Source organism: Cryptomeria japonica, chromosome 5, assembly GCF_030272615.1.
Source record: "Cryptomeria japonica chromosome 5, Sugi_1.0, whole genome shotgun sequence".
NCBI lineage: Eukaryota > Viridiplantae > Streptophyta > Pinopsida > Cupressales > Cupressaceae > Cryptomeria > Cryptomeria japonica.
In genome coordinates, this window is record NC_081409.1 from 549,287,716 (window position 1) to 549,304,479 (window position 16,764).

Here is a 16,764-nt window from a genome sequence, read left to right on the forward strand (position 1 = left end):
TTTTTAATATTATCCTTGAAGTTATTTGAGTAAGTTCTTATCAAATTGCCTATTCTATTCTCATGAGAGCCCCAAATGTTTTATTGTGTTTGTAATGTCCCCACAATTTTTTTTTAATTTATTTCTAGTTACAACACAACAAGAACCCGTTAAGGTTAGGAAATCAAGCTACAATAATGCTGAAATTGTAACCCTTCCACTTTCTGATCACCAAGTGCCCAATATGGGAAGGTGAGAGCATACGGTGTTGAGGGGATCGTTAGCTGCAATAACTGGAAATATTACAATGCTTGGGCGGCAAGCCAACCCCTTCCGCGTATACAGCAGGTGACAATAAAACTAAAGAAATCACCTGGCGGTAAACCAGCCAAGGACAAGCCAAGAAATTGAATAACAATCACTCAACCGCTTATCCAACGGGAGGACTGGGAATGAAATTAACAATCAACTCTACCACTTATGCAGTGGGAGGACAATATTACAAATTTCAAATGTAGGCGGCAAGCCATTCTCTTCCACTTATTCAGTGGGTCTCTCTTTTCCTTTTTACAATCCAGAAGTTGCTGTTAGTCTACTAAACAACTTACAAATAAGAGCATGAGATTTTTTAAGATAAAGAAGAACACTGTCCAACTTTGCAAACTGAAATTATGCACTCCCAAAGCCCACGGACAACCCTCACCAAAAAACACACACCACACTAATGATTTTCAGATTTTAATATGCAACCCAATCGCTGGAAAACACAAACAAGCAACCATAAATCTCACCAAAATGCTCATATCTCTATGCACACCCAACGAAAAGACCCAAGAACAGATGCAAATGATGACTAGAAGCTAGGCGATGAAGCCAAAATCGAGAAAACACACCAAACAGACTCCAAACAATAATGCATGCTAACCAAAGCACTTACATCAGGGTACGACCAGGCAGAAAGTTCGACTTGCATTAAAAATTCAATACTTTGAGTTAGGCACTGAAAAATTACAAATATATTTGCCCATGGCCTAAAGGAAGAATAATCCAATACCCAGAATGAACAGATGCAGAGGTAGAGAGATATGAATGAAAATGTGCTACAACCATACCCAAACCAAAGCTAAAAAAACACACCTATACAAAAATATGCAACATTGTCTTCAATCCACTTTCTTGAATGAAAAATAGTCTTTGGCTCAACTAGTTGTTGTATTGCAAGCAAGAAATTGAGCTATGGCTAGGAGGTAAGCGTTCCCTGGAGCTTCATTCAAAATTTTGGCAGCACTTCGTTATATTTTTCTCCCTTAGGTGTCCATTACGCCTTAGCTAATATTTCACTTAATAAAATATTTTTCCTCAACAAGGAATCGCCCAACATAAGCACTTGTTTACACATTTTTAAAGTTTAAAATCTTTAATAAAATATTTTTAAGATGGACGCCCCCAAAAAGCAGAAATAACTTAAGTCATTTAATTAATAAATAACTAGGTCCATTTGATCATACAATCAAGCCGAAGAAGTTGAATCCAATTATCCTGCCAAAAATAGAACTGAATCTCTGGATCATCATGCCAAGATGGACTGCCATAAATAGCCTGTGTTGCACTGGCTCAACCCAAACCCTAAAAATAGTGTCTCCAAACTCCGTTAGGGGACAAATCGGGAAGCAACTGTCACTAAAAATAGCACTTACTAAAAATAACATACTGCTAAAAATAGTGTGTCCAAATGCAATTTAACCACATATTGAGCAGCCGTCACAACTTACTAAAAATAGTAAGTCCAGAAAAGTCTTCAGATTCGTTTGTATGTCACACCATCGTGAGGCTCTCTTAAAACCCATAAAAACCTAGAAAAGTAAGCTGTCCTCGCCCCCACTTACTAAAAATAGTAAGTTCAGAAAAGTCCTCAGATTTAGTTGCATTTCACACCATCGCGAAGCTCTTTAAAAACCTAGAAGGAATCCAGAATCAGAACTGTAAAATTCCAACATGCAAGCCACCAAAAATGCCAAAATATCCTCCAAAAAAATATGAAACCCTAATTCTACCTTTGACTGACCAATGGGTCTCGGAATTGGCCAACAATCCCCAAAACAAACTAAAGCGGAAAAGGGGACATTATAGTGTTAAAATATAATATAAATAACAAGGAGACGATTGTTTACAATATTTTTAAATAAGTATTTGATTTTTATCATGGGGTTTTGGTCATTTTTTGGATAAAGTATCTAATGCTATGGAAATATGGATAAGAGCCAAAAACAAAGTTCAATGTTAATATGTTAGTTTCAACCATAAAACCAAAACAAAGAACTAAAAACCATTCCAAAAACATATCAAAGGAGATTCAAAAAGCATGAAAGACACTTAACAAAATAACAAGAAAGGAGAAGAGTCTCCCTAAGATGCTTCCATGATGCCTTTGATCTCTCCCATGTTTCTCTCCTCTCCAAGTTCCAAATGAATAGAGCTCTCAGCTTTTAGCATTGACCATGGATGCCAAATGGAGATTCAAGATGATTGAATATGAACATATATGCTATGCAAAATGCAAAGAGTGCTGCTATGAGAAAGCTCTAAGTATCTATGCAATATTTCAATATAATAACAATGCTCTAATGCTTCCTCCTTTGCTTGAGAAGGGTTCTATTTATGGGCAAAATAGAAGATTGGATGGTCAAGATTGATCTGGTTTGTGGAGGGCCAAGATTGCACGATTTAGGATCCATGTGATGGTTTTCAATCCAATCCCATGGTGACAAGTGTCAGCATGAGATGGCTTGAGAGGAGAAGGAAGGAGCATTTAATGCTTGAGAAGACATGAGGGTAACCTCATGTGGGTTGGGTTATTGGATAAAGCTATTATCCAATGGGTAAACTCTTGTGCAACGTTTACCCATGGTTAAGCCTTGACTAAAGGGTCAAGACCTATGTGGGTTAGTGTGTTGAAGAAGGGAAACATTTATGACTCTGTAAGAGTCTTAAATGGTTGAGATGATGGGTTGGGGGTTAATATAATTGGTTTAGGATTGTGCAAATGAGTAGAAGAGGGATTAGGCTAATTTAGAAGGGCTTAGAAGAATCTAGAAGGGGATTAGTGAGGAAGTGGATTTGGCAAGTGGGTGAGGGTAAATAGGATTTATTTAAATAAAAAGTTATTTAAACGTGCAACTTGCATTTGTAGGAAAATGCAAGTGGGTGGGGGGATTTAAATAAATATTGATTTATCTAAATGAGAGAAGGGATTTTATGATTTTTAAATAAATGTTAAATTTATTTAAATGAGAGGAAAGCGGGGAATTAAATAAATTAGATTTAATTAATAACTGGACTATAGTTAGTATTTTTAATTATAATAAATTTATAAAATTTATTTAGTTAAAATAGCAGAATAGGGGTTGAGTGAAAGAGGAATATTAGTTCATTAAATAAATATTTAAATATTAATTTAATTCGTGGATAAATTTATGCGTCTATAGTATCCATTGTAGTGTAGTTTAGTGAACCTAGGGTTCTTCAATATGTTATTTGATCATCATACATGCAATAATATTAGATGTTTTTAATATTTCCATTAAGGCTGGAAAAGAATTGCCTGCATGCACAGTCTTCTAAGCATGGTTACATTCAATAATAGTGATTTATTATATAATATTGGTGGGCACATAATTTAAATTCTTAAAAGACTCATAACTAACATGCATCCTATAAAAAAAATATCACAACAATATAGGAACATTAGTAAAAACTACTATTAACAAGGTGAACAAATCATAAACATCTTCATCCTACTTATATAGTACGACCCCATGACCAACATAGCCAACATATGGTATGGCTTGCACAAGGTAGATATGGCATGACCCAACAGCTAGAACCTCCAAATTGTCTATCAACCCTTCAACAAAAGTGTTCACAACACACCAAAATGTTAAGCCATCAAAACACATCAAAATAGATCAAATACTCCATGAATGCAATACCCAAAACTGTAGCTTCACCTTTAGCATAATGGTGGCCTTTATATGAAACCACTTACCTAGCTAGGGGAAATTTTGTCTTTAAAACTAACAACCTTGAGAGGGTTTCCGTCCTCAAAAAATTTGGAAGAATTCTACGTTCATTCCAGTAGCATAACTATATCATTCATCAACATATCCTCAAAATAAGTCCCAACATCTCTTTTTATAGCTTTTCAGAGGGGATTTGCAATTTAAAAATTCTAATAATTCAATATTCAACTCAATAGACCTTTTTGAAATATTCAAAGCCATTTTATATGTAAAGGTCTCCTCATCTCTCCTAGGCATCCACTTTGGAGGCAAATAATCACATTTTCAAAATGATATTACCTTTAAATCGTTAATTTAATAATATAACATTAGAAACTTAAGTGAATAATTAAAATATTTTACCTAAGTTGCGGAAAGCACCGTAACAACATTTTAAACCAACTTTGACTACACCTAGATGAAATTGAAGTAGGATGAAGATCAAAGCCAACTAAGTGACTTACTAAAATTAGATTCTTTCTCCAATAAGTTTGGAGAACACACCAAATGTCAGAAAATACTTCTGAAAGTGTCATGGCACTCCACACTGTCAATTGAGCTCATTGCTGTAACCCAAAGTCATTGCTGGCCAACCCAAAACACTCCAAGAATATTGGAGTTCTCCCACCAACTCACTAAAAAGCTTGCAGGAAAACTTTAAAATTGAGCTACAAGCCCACAAATGAATTCTGCTCAATTTGGGGACATTACAATAGATCACAAAATGTGGCTTAAAATGTTAATTTTATTATCTTTCCTATGCAGTTTTTTCCAAAGCTTGCTTTACTAAATATTATGGATTGTTGAAGAAGTCTCTGAAATTCAAATTGTTTGGTAAAAACACTCTTGGATCTGATAAATAGAGGATAAAAAATGGAGATAATTTATCAGGCTACTATTGCATTTATGGTTATCGCTCCACACCACTAAGAGAAAGATGCGAAGGATCTATAAAATAGAAAACAAGATATATCAAAGGAGTACTTCCAAAGAATGTTATAGTAGACCCATCTGCATGCATGTGTGTCTATATTCCAGGCTGTTTCTTTCTGCCATTGCTAGATTGCTACACCTATAAACGATTCTATATATTATTTTCTTGACATACTTAGGGTATTTTTCACAAACTTTTCTACAAAATTACATTTTTCTCCTTTTTAAAATAACACTAATTGGTTATGCACATATCGATCTCAACCAAGCCTAGTATCATTACCTCTATAAATTTGGTTACATCCATGACAAGCCACACACAATTATCTTTATATTACTCTTTCTAGGAAACCAAGACACATCCTAAATGAGGCTTTTGGTGCAATAGAGTAAAATAAAATAAATATCCTGATGTTGAGGTTCTATATTTAGGATATCAATACAATTTAATCATACAATTAATTGTAAATCTTATTAATACGTTTGTTTTCTGAGCTATTTGTATTGTTTCCATTTGAACCATTGTTTGAAAGCTAATATTATGTAGCTATTGATTTTAGTGGCAAATATGGCTGCAAGTGGTGGAGCAGATGCAACTCCAATGAATATGTTTATGGTGAGTACACATTTAAGATGTAATTTTTCTTTCTATTCTTCTGATAATATGCTGATAAATATTTAATATGATAGATTTGATATAGATTGAAAATAATTCTTGATAACTGAAGTACTATGATGGACTTGTAAAGCACTGAGAGGGGGGGGGGGTGAATCAGTGACACCAAAAACAATAATACTTTAAACACTGACCGATAGATATACTTAACAAGTTTGTTAAACACTATGCATGCAATCCAAAATGATATAAAAACATCAACCATAACACAAGTGTTTATACGTGGAAAACCCAAATGGGAAAAACCACGGTAAGATGAGACTCACAAGTTAACTATCTGTAGTAATAGGTAACTGACTGGTTAAGGTCTACAAAAAGTGCTCTGCTAGGAGCGAATCCTGTTAAAGATCCCAAAGCTTAGTTAAAAGCTATACCTTGTTAAAGGTAGTACCCTGTTAGGAGTAACCTCGGTAGAGGATTTCTGAATCCAAACTAATGGATCACCTTGTTAGAGGATTTGTACAATGAAGCTTGTTAGAGCTTACCTGATTAGGAGATTTGACTGTTGTAGTGATTAGAAAACAACAGATGGTGTGATCTAGTAGTAGCACAACTTGCTTGAATAGATCCTCTTCTGCACACTCAAACTTTCATTACCAACATACTTTGCAACTTAACACTTTTGTCTTCGCATCAAATCATCTCATATCATATCTCCTTCTCTCATACAAAATAATTCATTGTGATGTCAATATATAGACATTTAGATTTCATGTCGGCCTTTAGAAATCATATCACAATTTCCTAGGTGCAGTGTATCTGGTCAAACAATCATAACTCATCACAAAAATACCGCCAAAATTTGTCGGTTAGGATAACTCATCACGACTGGTGATAACTCATCACAGAATCAATGAATACCGGTTAGAGTTAAACGTATAAACTGTTTTCCCTTCAATGCTCCTTTGATAATCTTCGCTGGATCTTTAGGTTGATGTCGAGTTATGTATATCCATATATATATACACACCAGTTGTCTCCATGTATATACCGGTTGTCACCATGTACCGGTTTGATATAAACTTCTAGTATACCGGTTGCAGTATAAATAACTTTGAAGTTACACCGGTAGACAATGTGATCATATGTGTGTGTATATGTTTCATCAATGACAACATATAAGTTATTCATTACAATCATCATCAAGCCAACATACTAAACATCATTGTTATCTCTAGAATCCCATTAACCATTGATTGCATGTTAGTACAATTTAATAAACTCTGTTTTGATTTTCCTTTACAGCAAATGAATTTGATTAAATACATATAAAATGTTTGGATATGTGTGAATTTAATCTAACCGATTCCATAAAATCTAAAGGGTCTATTCAAGACATTGTAATTAGCTTCATGCCAAAGAAGCTTTATAATAAAAACCTTATACAAGGGTGGTTTGATCAAATTCGTAGATAGTAATGTTAAACTCAGAAGTTCTTGGTGAACTTCTGGTTTGCTAGCATACTCAGGAATTGATTGATATGCTATAGGGAAGAGTAAAGAGTTAACGTGTCCATGAAGGATGATCTCCATCGAGAGTGGATAGGATTGGTATAAATGTAATTATGAAAACTGATAATAGATGATAGACAATATTTGCTATGAACTTGATATAAACTATCCTTTTGCTGTTTCAGTAATAATTCTTTTATGACTTATGCAACTGTCATCAACCCTATCTCTTTCAATTGAGATTTTTAAAATTAATATTATGTCATTCCATCTTAAGAAAGTTAAGTGTGGCTGGAGATGATACAAGATGATACATGCTTTTCCCATCAACATCGTGTCATGCACTTGGGGATTAAGGTCAGTGGCTTCTTTATAATTTAATAAACTCTTTGTTAATTAGCAATTGGTTAACACTTTCACCCACTATTTGTTTAATGCATGCATAGAGTATTTCAAACTTAGAAAAACTATTTGGCTTAGAAACCACATCCAAGAGATCTATTTTACCAAAATTTTGGTTTGCATTATCATGGCTCTCTTAACCAAAGATACAAGACTCTGCGAGTCTAGAGCTAGGTCAGCTCTGTAGAGTCCAAAAGACTCTAGACTCTGACCCGGCCGAGTTTGCTCAGACTTGTCAAGTCTGTCAGACTCGACAAACTCACCAAGGCTTGAGGGTCGTGTTGACGTGTCTAAAATCGCTGAACTTGCGACTTCATCCGGCCAACGCAGAATAGAATGTACTTGCTGAGCATCCTATCCTCTCTTGAGCTAAGGAAATCCCTAATGCTGTTTTTCGTTTGATCAAAGGGGACGACCTCAAGGTTTCGATTGTCAGGTCTTGACGGCGGGATTGCTCAGTGGTTTGATGTGTTTTGCTGGAAACACAAAGGGGACTTACGGTGATATGGATAATTGCTGGGTGAGTTCCCTAAAACTTTAACAATCTCGTTATTGATTGGTTTCAGTTGCATGATACTATTTCAGCAGGACTGCGGATTCTTCTTGGTAAAAAAAAGGGGGGAAAGAGAGGGGTAGGGAAAGAGAGGTATAGAAAGTCTAAATTATTTAACTAAGATAGCATATTAAGAAAATAGACAAACACCTCCAAATAACTAGATTAAACACTATCAACCATTTGAGCACAATATTTGTATGAATCTAGTGCAATCTTCAAGGGAAAATTGAGTTTTCATGCTATTAAACACAACTTCAGAACTTTAACATTCATTCAATGAGTATTCAATAACCGAACTAAGCATGTGAAAGGGTTCAGATTAACCATGCAGAAGGAGTGACAATCAGTCAGTCCCTAATGGTATGAACAACGAGGATTCTATCAGATGTTTATCTAGAAAATGCTATATAAATGAAAGAAACATAACTGCATAATTCAAATTAGTGAAGGAGACCATGCACTCACAATGAAATTTGAAATAGTCTTAACTTTGCATTAAATCCTGTAAATTTCACCAGAGCTTCAGCAACAATCCATGAACTTCTTACAAAATGAGGGAAAACCAGTCCCCTTTAAATAGGCTTCAAAAATAGATGAATGGCCGAGATCTAATATAAAAAAGTGGCCCAGATTCATCCTTACAAAAAAAGGTACCCATACCCATAAATGGAGGGTAAATATCAGCAACTACCCCAAAGGGAGCAATAACTACCTAAAAAGGTAATTAAAACTTATCCAAAATAATTCAAAAAGTGCACACACAAAGTTTTAAAGTTTATAGTTGACTTGGAAGTCAAATATGACCCTTTGGCCAAAAAGTGCACTTTTCAAAATTTAAAAAGGAAAAAGCACTTTAAGAAAGCACTTTTTTTTTCCAGCTCTAGATTCCTCAGTGATGAACTCGACCTTGTCGTGCAGATACTCTCCCCAGATATCCCGATCAGCTGCACGCTCTACCCGAACCTAGTCTTGAAATCTCAGGCATAACTTGAATAATTCGATCGTCGGTGGCATAGGTGGATTGAACATTTTGTAATGGATACCTTGTAGGAGGCTATCCAAATTCTCCAGCTCCTCTCTCCAGTATGACTTGTGATTTTCAAAACATGATATGTCTGCTTGAAGCCCAGAAGCAAAATCTAGATCCTCCACAGAGTAAGCGACCCTGGGATTGAGCTGGTCCTCCCACTGCGGTTGCACCTCACTATCTTCCATACTATTTTTCCAACCGGGAACCATGGATTTCAGGATCCTTTCACCAAGATCCTGCACATTTGATAAAGTGTCATCGCACTTATCATGCATTTTATTGATATTATCCCTTATGTCGTCCTTCATGCTGAGGGTCCAATACCAGCCTTTGAAGGTATTGACACTATAAGGATTTAGGATAGTATCAGCAGCAGGGATCTGAGAGCAGGTCCAAAATAGAGCCCTAATGAGGGGCAATGTCTTGGCCATCGCCTCAGGAGTGTTATAGCATTCTTTCTTCAGCTTACACATTTTGATAATAATGGCTTCCCTATGGAGGGCCATTTTGCGCAGATCCTTGAAGATTTGCTCCCCTCTTTCTTTAATGCCTCGCATCCATTCCTTGACGGCCTTTGTAGTATCCCGTACTCCTTCAAATTCTGTTGTGGTCCTTTGTGCCAATGTTGTCGGGGGAATGTGGGATTCGGAAGCATTATGCAATGGTCTCAGGAGTTGATCAATGTACCCTTCGGCCTGTTCAGCACAAGCTCGATACATGTTCTTTTCAGCTGTTCTTTCTTCAAGTTGCTTGAGCATGTTCTGTACTGAATCCTTGAATTCCTCCTTTTCCTGCTCCTTAGTGGCTCGTTCGATGGGGACAGTCGTGATGCTATAATCAGCCAGTGTAATCTGATTTGCTGGCTTGTCTACAGGCGGGGTGGCGATATGAAAGGTACGGTTCCTTTGCTTATCTTTGGTTACCCCGGAATACGCCTTGGGCTTTTTCTTCCCCTTGGCCTTGGCTTGGTCTATACGTGAGAAGATGTCCTCCGAGTCGATGGGTGGCTTGGTGGCGGCCTTGCGCTGAGCTCGAGCAATTAACCATTCTTGAGGTACAGTTTGGGTTGATGCTATGGTTAAATTGGCACCTTGTTCTTTGATGTTTTCAGTCAGCTCATCGCATATTTGCAGCTGTTCCGTTACAGGAGGAGTAGAGGAAGTGTCAAGTTCCTTGCTCGCAGCCGAATTCTCTCCCACTTCACTAAACAATTGCCTAGTATTTTCATGTGATGGTTGTTCTTCAGTCTTTTCAGGCTTGCGGGTATCATCTATCCTTTGCTCTCCTTCAACAGTGGAGTCATCCTTGGTAGTATTATGGAGCAGCAATTCATGGCGGCTCTGCTGGGTGGGTTTATGCAATTCAATCCCCTGAGTGGATGGAATCTCTCCTTCCTCAACTTGGTTATCAGGTTCGGCTGATTCAATGGCTCTTAGCTCGACATCTAGCACGTCGGGTGCAGGAGGATCATCAACTCCAAATGCGTCAATATCACTCTGGGAAGGTGGAGCAGGTATATAATCTAGCTCAACTACATCATCAGACGAACTGGGGTCCTTTGATGATGAAGTGACCTTTGGCCTCCTAGTGGGGATCTTTTCCCTTCTTGTTCTTTTGGATGTCCGAGTTCCTCTGCTGGCCTTAGCCTTCTTCCTTTTCTCAGGCTTTTCAATCTCTTCCTTAGGTGCACTAGAAGTTCCCTCATCTTCGGAGGACTGAGAATCAAGGTTACCCATCAAGTGGTAGGTGAACTGGACTCCCTCATGAATTAGTTGTTCAATTTGGTGGTGCAACCACTGGTCAGTATATCTTCCTGGGGCTGCCATAACCAATCGAAATCAGTGATTGGATCTTGCGACCAATCGATGCCTGGCAAAAGATGTCTTACCGCCTCAAATTCCCGGACTTGCAGGCAATTTCCTGAATCTGTCAGTTGATCTGGGACCCGACGGTATTCATAGAGTCGCATTTGCTGCACACTCAGCCTCGAATATTTGTGCCTTCGGACCTCATAGTCATCAGAGCAGTTCTTCCAGTAATCTTCAATTGATTCTTTTGCTCTGTATCACTTGCCATAACCCTCGCATTAGTAGGAGGCTAGTTCTGCAAAGGATTCCTTTGCCTGGGATGGGTTCTTTAAATGGACATCCTGATTACCTACAACCATAGGGAATGTGAATCCAGACTGCTTCCTGTCTCTGAGTAAGCTGTTCGCCGGACGTGACTGCCTTGCGACTTCCAGGAGAACTATCTTGTCGGTTGGGTACCGCGGAAGTCGGAAAGGAGCACCCTCAAAGCCAGCTATCCGAATGTAGGAGAACCTTGGGAACTGGATGAACCAGGCACCATATCTCTGTACTAGAATAGTAGCTTGCTCTGAGAGCCTTATGTGTAGTCCTCCCTGCATCAGCCTGACCAGGCGCATTGTGAAGGCGTCATTGACGCGCTCATACTGACCAACTGCATAGGCAGGGCTGTTCTTTTCCCTTTGAGCTATATCCTGATAGTGTAGCTGTGGATAACAATCGTATACCATCACCTGATCAAGCCCATTCCTGATTTCACCCTTAATGATTAAACCTGGCAGTGGCTGGTTCCTGGTGAACATGTAGACTAAATAGGATGTCATAGTGAAGTACTTCTTCACTTCAAGTTCCATCAATTGGGTATGAATGTTGTCACTTATGATCTGGGCCCAGTCAGACTTGGATTTCCCAGTGAAGACCTGTTCTGTGAAGTAGAACATCCATTCCTTAAAGTAATTGGATTGGGGAAGTCCCATAATCCTGCTGAGCAATGTGACCATGTCCCCATGCTTGTTGTGAAAGTCGCTTCTAGGGGTCTTTTTCCCAATCCTGACGCTTGGAGGTCTTCTCTCCTTGTACCACTCTTCATTTATCAGTGTTCTGCATCTGGCGGGGTTCATATCATATGCCCCCTGCGCTTCATCTACAGTTGTTGCTATAGGGTTGTTCAGGAAGGGAATGTCAAATGCGTTGCCAATGGCCTCAGGAGTGAAGTTAGCGAGGACCATGTCCTCGAGGAGCACCAATCTGGAGCTTGGTTGGTAATGCCGGGCAGCCTCTACTACTAGCTCATAGTTTTGCACTGCTGGGGGAAATCCTGCTGCCTGGGCAATGCCACTTTCCATCATTCGCCTAGGCTTGCCATAGGCATTAGGGGAGAAAACTCGGTTTCTGAAACCGTGAATATCAATATGGCCCAAGTCAGTATCACCGACATTCTCCCAGACACTCTGAACTTTTGATTCCCTCAGTCCCCCTCTCTGATACTGATACTTCATCTTTTCGACTTTGCGAGGGATATTTGATTTGGATGTTCGTGATGTCTTGGCTGTAGCAGGTGTCTTTGATGCATTTATCCTGCACAGCCGGACGTGGATTACGAGGTGATATAAAGGAAGTAAAGCGGGATAGATAAAGGATATGCCAGCATACAAGGATCAATTTGAAAACCGAATTTAATGAACAGCATGACACCTTAGCTAAAAAGCTTAATTGATTTAAACATGGGTATTTGTGAAGCTTTCGACTGCGAATTTATACTTAGGCATTTTAGGATCAATTTTCCAAAATGGACGATGCTTTAAAATTTTCCTAAGTTTGAAAATGCGTGTTCTAGTTGATTCCTTGGAACAGACTCTGATTTCAATTGCGCTGCCTGACGTCTTATACACGGGAAAAGAGGCGTTCTAAGACTCAATCGATTTAATTCACTTTTGCACATACATCTATCCGATTTTGCATATATTTCGAATGATTTCAAGAGAGGTGAAGCACACTTACCTGGCGAAAATGAATGGCGTGAATTCGCACAACCTGCCCTGCAAGAATGAATTCCTTTGGATTTGAAAAATGATACTTCTTACGCCTTACGTTCTGAAAAGATAAGTTCGCGACTTGCAAATTGGAACGGGAGAGTTTTGCAATTTTTAAATTTTAACGGTTAACTCCCTATTCTAGATTTTCGCGTCTTTGGTTTGAAAAGAACATGCAGATTTAAACACTTAGACATAGCAATTTTTACCTGGTCGAAATGGCGATTAACCTCCTGCGATTTCCCTTGAGCGAATTTTTGGAAAAAGGGGGGGGGTTTGGCATTTGCAAAGATTAAAAATCGCGATTTACCTTAACTGCGATTTTAGATACTTTCGCAAGGTTACATACTTAAAACTGATTCCTTAGATCGTGATTTTCGGGGTTTAATGATTTCGCAAGGTTTGTAAACTTTTCTAACTTTCACGCGATTTATCTCCTAAATGCGAACTTCGGCAAAATGGGAGTGGATTTCAAGTTTTACTTCTCGCAATACGGGCTCCCTGCGCGATTTTCGGCATTCTGTGCACTTTCAAACTTCTAACTTCCACGCCCTTCACCCTAACTTTCGGCCTTCGGCATTCTGAGGGGGGTTTTCAAGTGTTTTATAAACTTCGGCACTTTGGAGCGTTTTGCCAAGTTCGGCACTTTGACGCACTTTTCCAACTTCACACTTTTAACTTGAAATGCCATTTTCGGGGCTTTGACCCATTTTGAAAACTTCGGCACTTTTAGTGCACTTTCAAACTTCGCAATTTCACAATTGCCCTCCAAATCGCGATTTTCGGTGGACTGGAGAGTTTTGGAAACTTCTACTTTCACATTTACCTCTTAAATCGCAATTTTCCTTTAGTAGGCGAATTTCGGCCTTTTGAAAGAGTTTGCAAAGTGCGGCACTTTAAGTGTGTTTTCAAACTTCGGCACTTTGACTCTTTTTGCCAATTTCGGTGATTTGGTGGCTTTTGCCAACCTTCAAACTTTTTCGCGTTTTCACTTGAAAGTGCGAACTTCGGCACTTTGGTGGCTTTTGAAAACTTTACTTTAACACTCCTCCCTCCTTATGCAAATTTCGGGTTTTGGAGGTATTTTTCAAACTTTGGCGTTTGAAGCTATTTTGGAAACTTAGGCGATTGGAACCATTTTGAAAACTTAGGCGATTGGAACCATTTTGAAAACTTAGGCGATTTTTGGGCCTTGGAAGTAGTTTGGAAGTTTTAACTCTTTGCATTTTGTCCTTCTATATCCCTAACGAAAATCGACACCTTGGGTCTTCATGTGACCTTCAGACACTTTATCTATTACTAGGAGGGATTTCACCAGCTTCTACCATCCTACGCCTATCTCAGGCGATCTTCAGGTTTAAAGTATCTCTTGGAATTTTCATGCCCGAAGGCTCAACTTACCTCACGGCTTCACAATCTCTTCTGATCATAACATCATCATCTCATGGACTGATTACGGGCTCGCTCAAAAGGATGCGAGACACTTTGCGCGGAACTCAACAGGGCGAAGACGGAAAGGCCCAAAAAAGGAAAGGGGACCTTGTCAACGACAAGGAGCATGTGCAACGCACAACAGGTTGGACTTTGCCGTGCCCAACAGTGATTGAAAAGCAAAAAAAATAAAAATGAAGTGTTTTCACTTGACCAAAAGGTCATTATATTTGCCTCCCTACCCTAAAAGTTCATTTTTATTGTTTGCAAACACAAGGAGGAGAGAAAAAGAGACATTTGAGCAGAAAAATATTGAGGCATTGAAGAGTAGACCAGCAGATCGATTGAAGAGGAGATAGTGATTGCTGATTGTTTGTGCAAGTTAGTAGCTTGCATTCACGCATTTAAAGGAGTTAAAGAAGGATTTGGAGGAGGCCTCTACATATTTGAAGGTGCATTTCTTCAATTTTTGAGCAAATTTGAAGAGGTAAGTTACATTTTTTTGTTGCTTTTTGATTTATTTACTTTCATATTTCCATTTTATTGTACATTTGTTTTGGTTTTGTTTCATTTTATGCTAATAGAAAAAATAAGAAACCCTAGTTTTGTTTTTTCTTTATTTTTAAGTTTTAAATTAATTAGAATGTGTAGATGCAATAGAAACGAGACTTGGACTCGACACAAACTCGGCAAGGGTGACTCGAGTCGGGACTTTGGACTCGGCAAAAATACTCGGCCAAGACTTGACAAAGTGAAAAACCCATTAAATTTAGAGATTTTTAAGGATTTAAAACTTGTTTCATGCACCCTTTATTAAATAAACCTTAAATACACATTAACATCATCAAATAGAAGCTAATTTAATCACATACACAAGTATACATCGATTACATTAGTATAAACACAAATTGTAGCTGAAGGAAATAGCGAACATAGATATATAAATACTGCCAAATGTAAAAATATTACAAAACTCATGGAATATGAAATCCATGACATCAAATGTTCCACACAAATATCAAAACAACTACAAGTTTATGGCCTAGAGGAGCTTGGATCCTTCCTATGGAGGTGCCTAAGGTAGGTCCTAGATGATTCAACAGCCATACTCTCTGCCTGTGACTCCATTCCACCCTCACCGACATCAACTGTGTCTGTGTCTGGCTCTGGCTCTGGCTCTGCTCGTGCTCTAACTTCGTCCTCTGCCATGGCTACAACCTCAACCTGTAATGTCCCCATTTTAGTAGACTTGGATTTTGTGAGATTAGCCTATTATCCTGACCCTCGTAGGCTAATGTGTTGGATAGAGGGTCTTTTGAGGATTGGTATCATCTCCAGTGTTCAGAGTGCTTCACTTTGGTCTTCGTTTGGCATCATTCGGACATCATTTGCTCTACTTCCTATTTTTAGTAAGTCTTGGGATGTTAGAGATGGACCCCTGCTATTTTTAGTAAAGGGGGTATGGTCATATGCAGTCTCCTCATGTTAGCTCCCAGTTCAGACGACGTTTGAAAATACAAAGTATTCATGGAGATATTAATGTTTAATTGGCTCAATTAAACATTAATTATTTGGAGATTATATTATTAAGTTATAAAATGACTTTATATTATAAAGCACTTAAATGAGTGTCTATTTATCATGATAAGGGGGCCAAGTTTATTAATAATTTATGAGCACATAACCCAAGGTTTAATTACATTATTGATGCCAATGAAATATTATAACATTTTAATGTTAATTAAGAGCTTTTTGAAGAAGTTTGAACTTCTTGAGGAAATATGAGTGTGCAAAAGGAATCGAACTTCATTATGTGATTGGAGTTTTTGATTGAAGTTTCTCTGGAGCATTGAAGTGTAGAATACCAAGGGTTTCTGCAGGATTCAAGGCTTGTCGGCATTGGAGAGCATGGCTTCTTCATTGTAACAGCATATAGAGGGTGTGCAATATCATCTGATTATGCTTGTGAGAGTTGGTTTCATTCAGAAGTCAATATTGAGCTGATTGGAGGGTTTATTTCAGAGTTTGTTTGCAAATTGAAAGAGACTACAATGCGCATGAACAGTGCGCTACAGTGCCGTGAACAGTGCGCTACAGTAGTTCGAGTTCTATAGAAGGGGATTTAGAAAGGTGAACAGCTATATATATTTGACAAGGGATTTGCATATGAGGAGAATCAAACCAATATATCAAGGTAGCCATTGAAATTCCAGGTTTTCTATCTATGGTCATTGTATTAGAAAATCATTACTTCATTGCATCATTTTCTATTAGGATTATATCATGAAATACTTGGAGGTTGCATATGTTTAATGGAGATATAATTTGCATATTCCACATTCATGGTAACATTCAACATTGATCAGCCACTTAGCTTTCATGCCAATTGTTTGCTTAAATGCCTAATGGC

General features: G+C 38.1%; 1 protein-coding gene across 3 annotated transcripts in view; it reads left to right on the top strand.

Moving 5' to 3' along the window:
* The window catches only part of LOC131063487 (cytochrome c-type biogenesis ccda-like chloroplastic protein 2), a 248,932-nt gene that overhangs the window by 47,120 nt on the left and 185,048 nt on the right, over positions 1–16,764 (top strand). For all 3 annotated transcript variants that reach the window (XM_057997339.2, XM_057997332.2, XM_057997322.2), the window contains one exon: positions 5,531–5,586. In XM_057997339.2, coding sequence (XP_057853322.1) covers positions 5,531–5,586 — 56 coding nt within the window. The remainder of the gene's footprint in view (positions 1–5,530; positions 5,587–16,764) is intronic.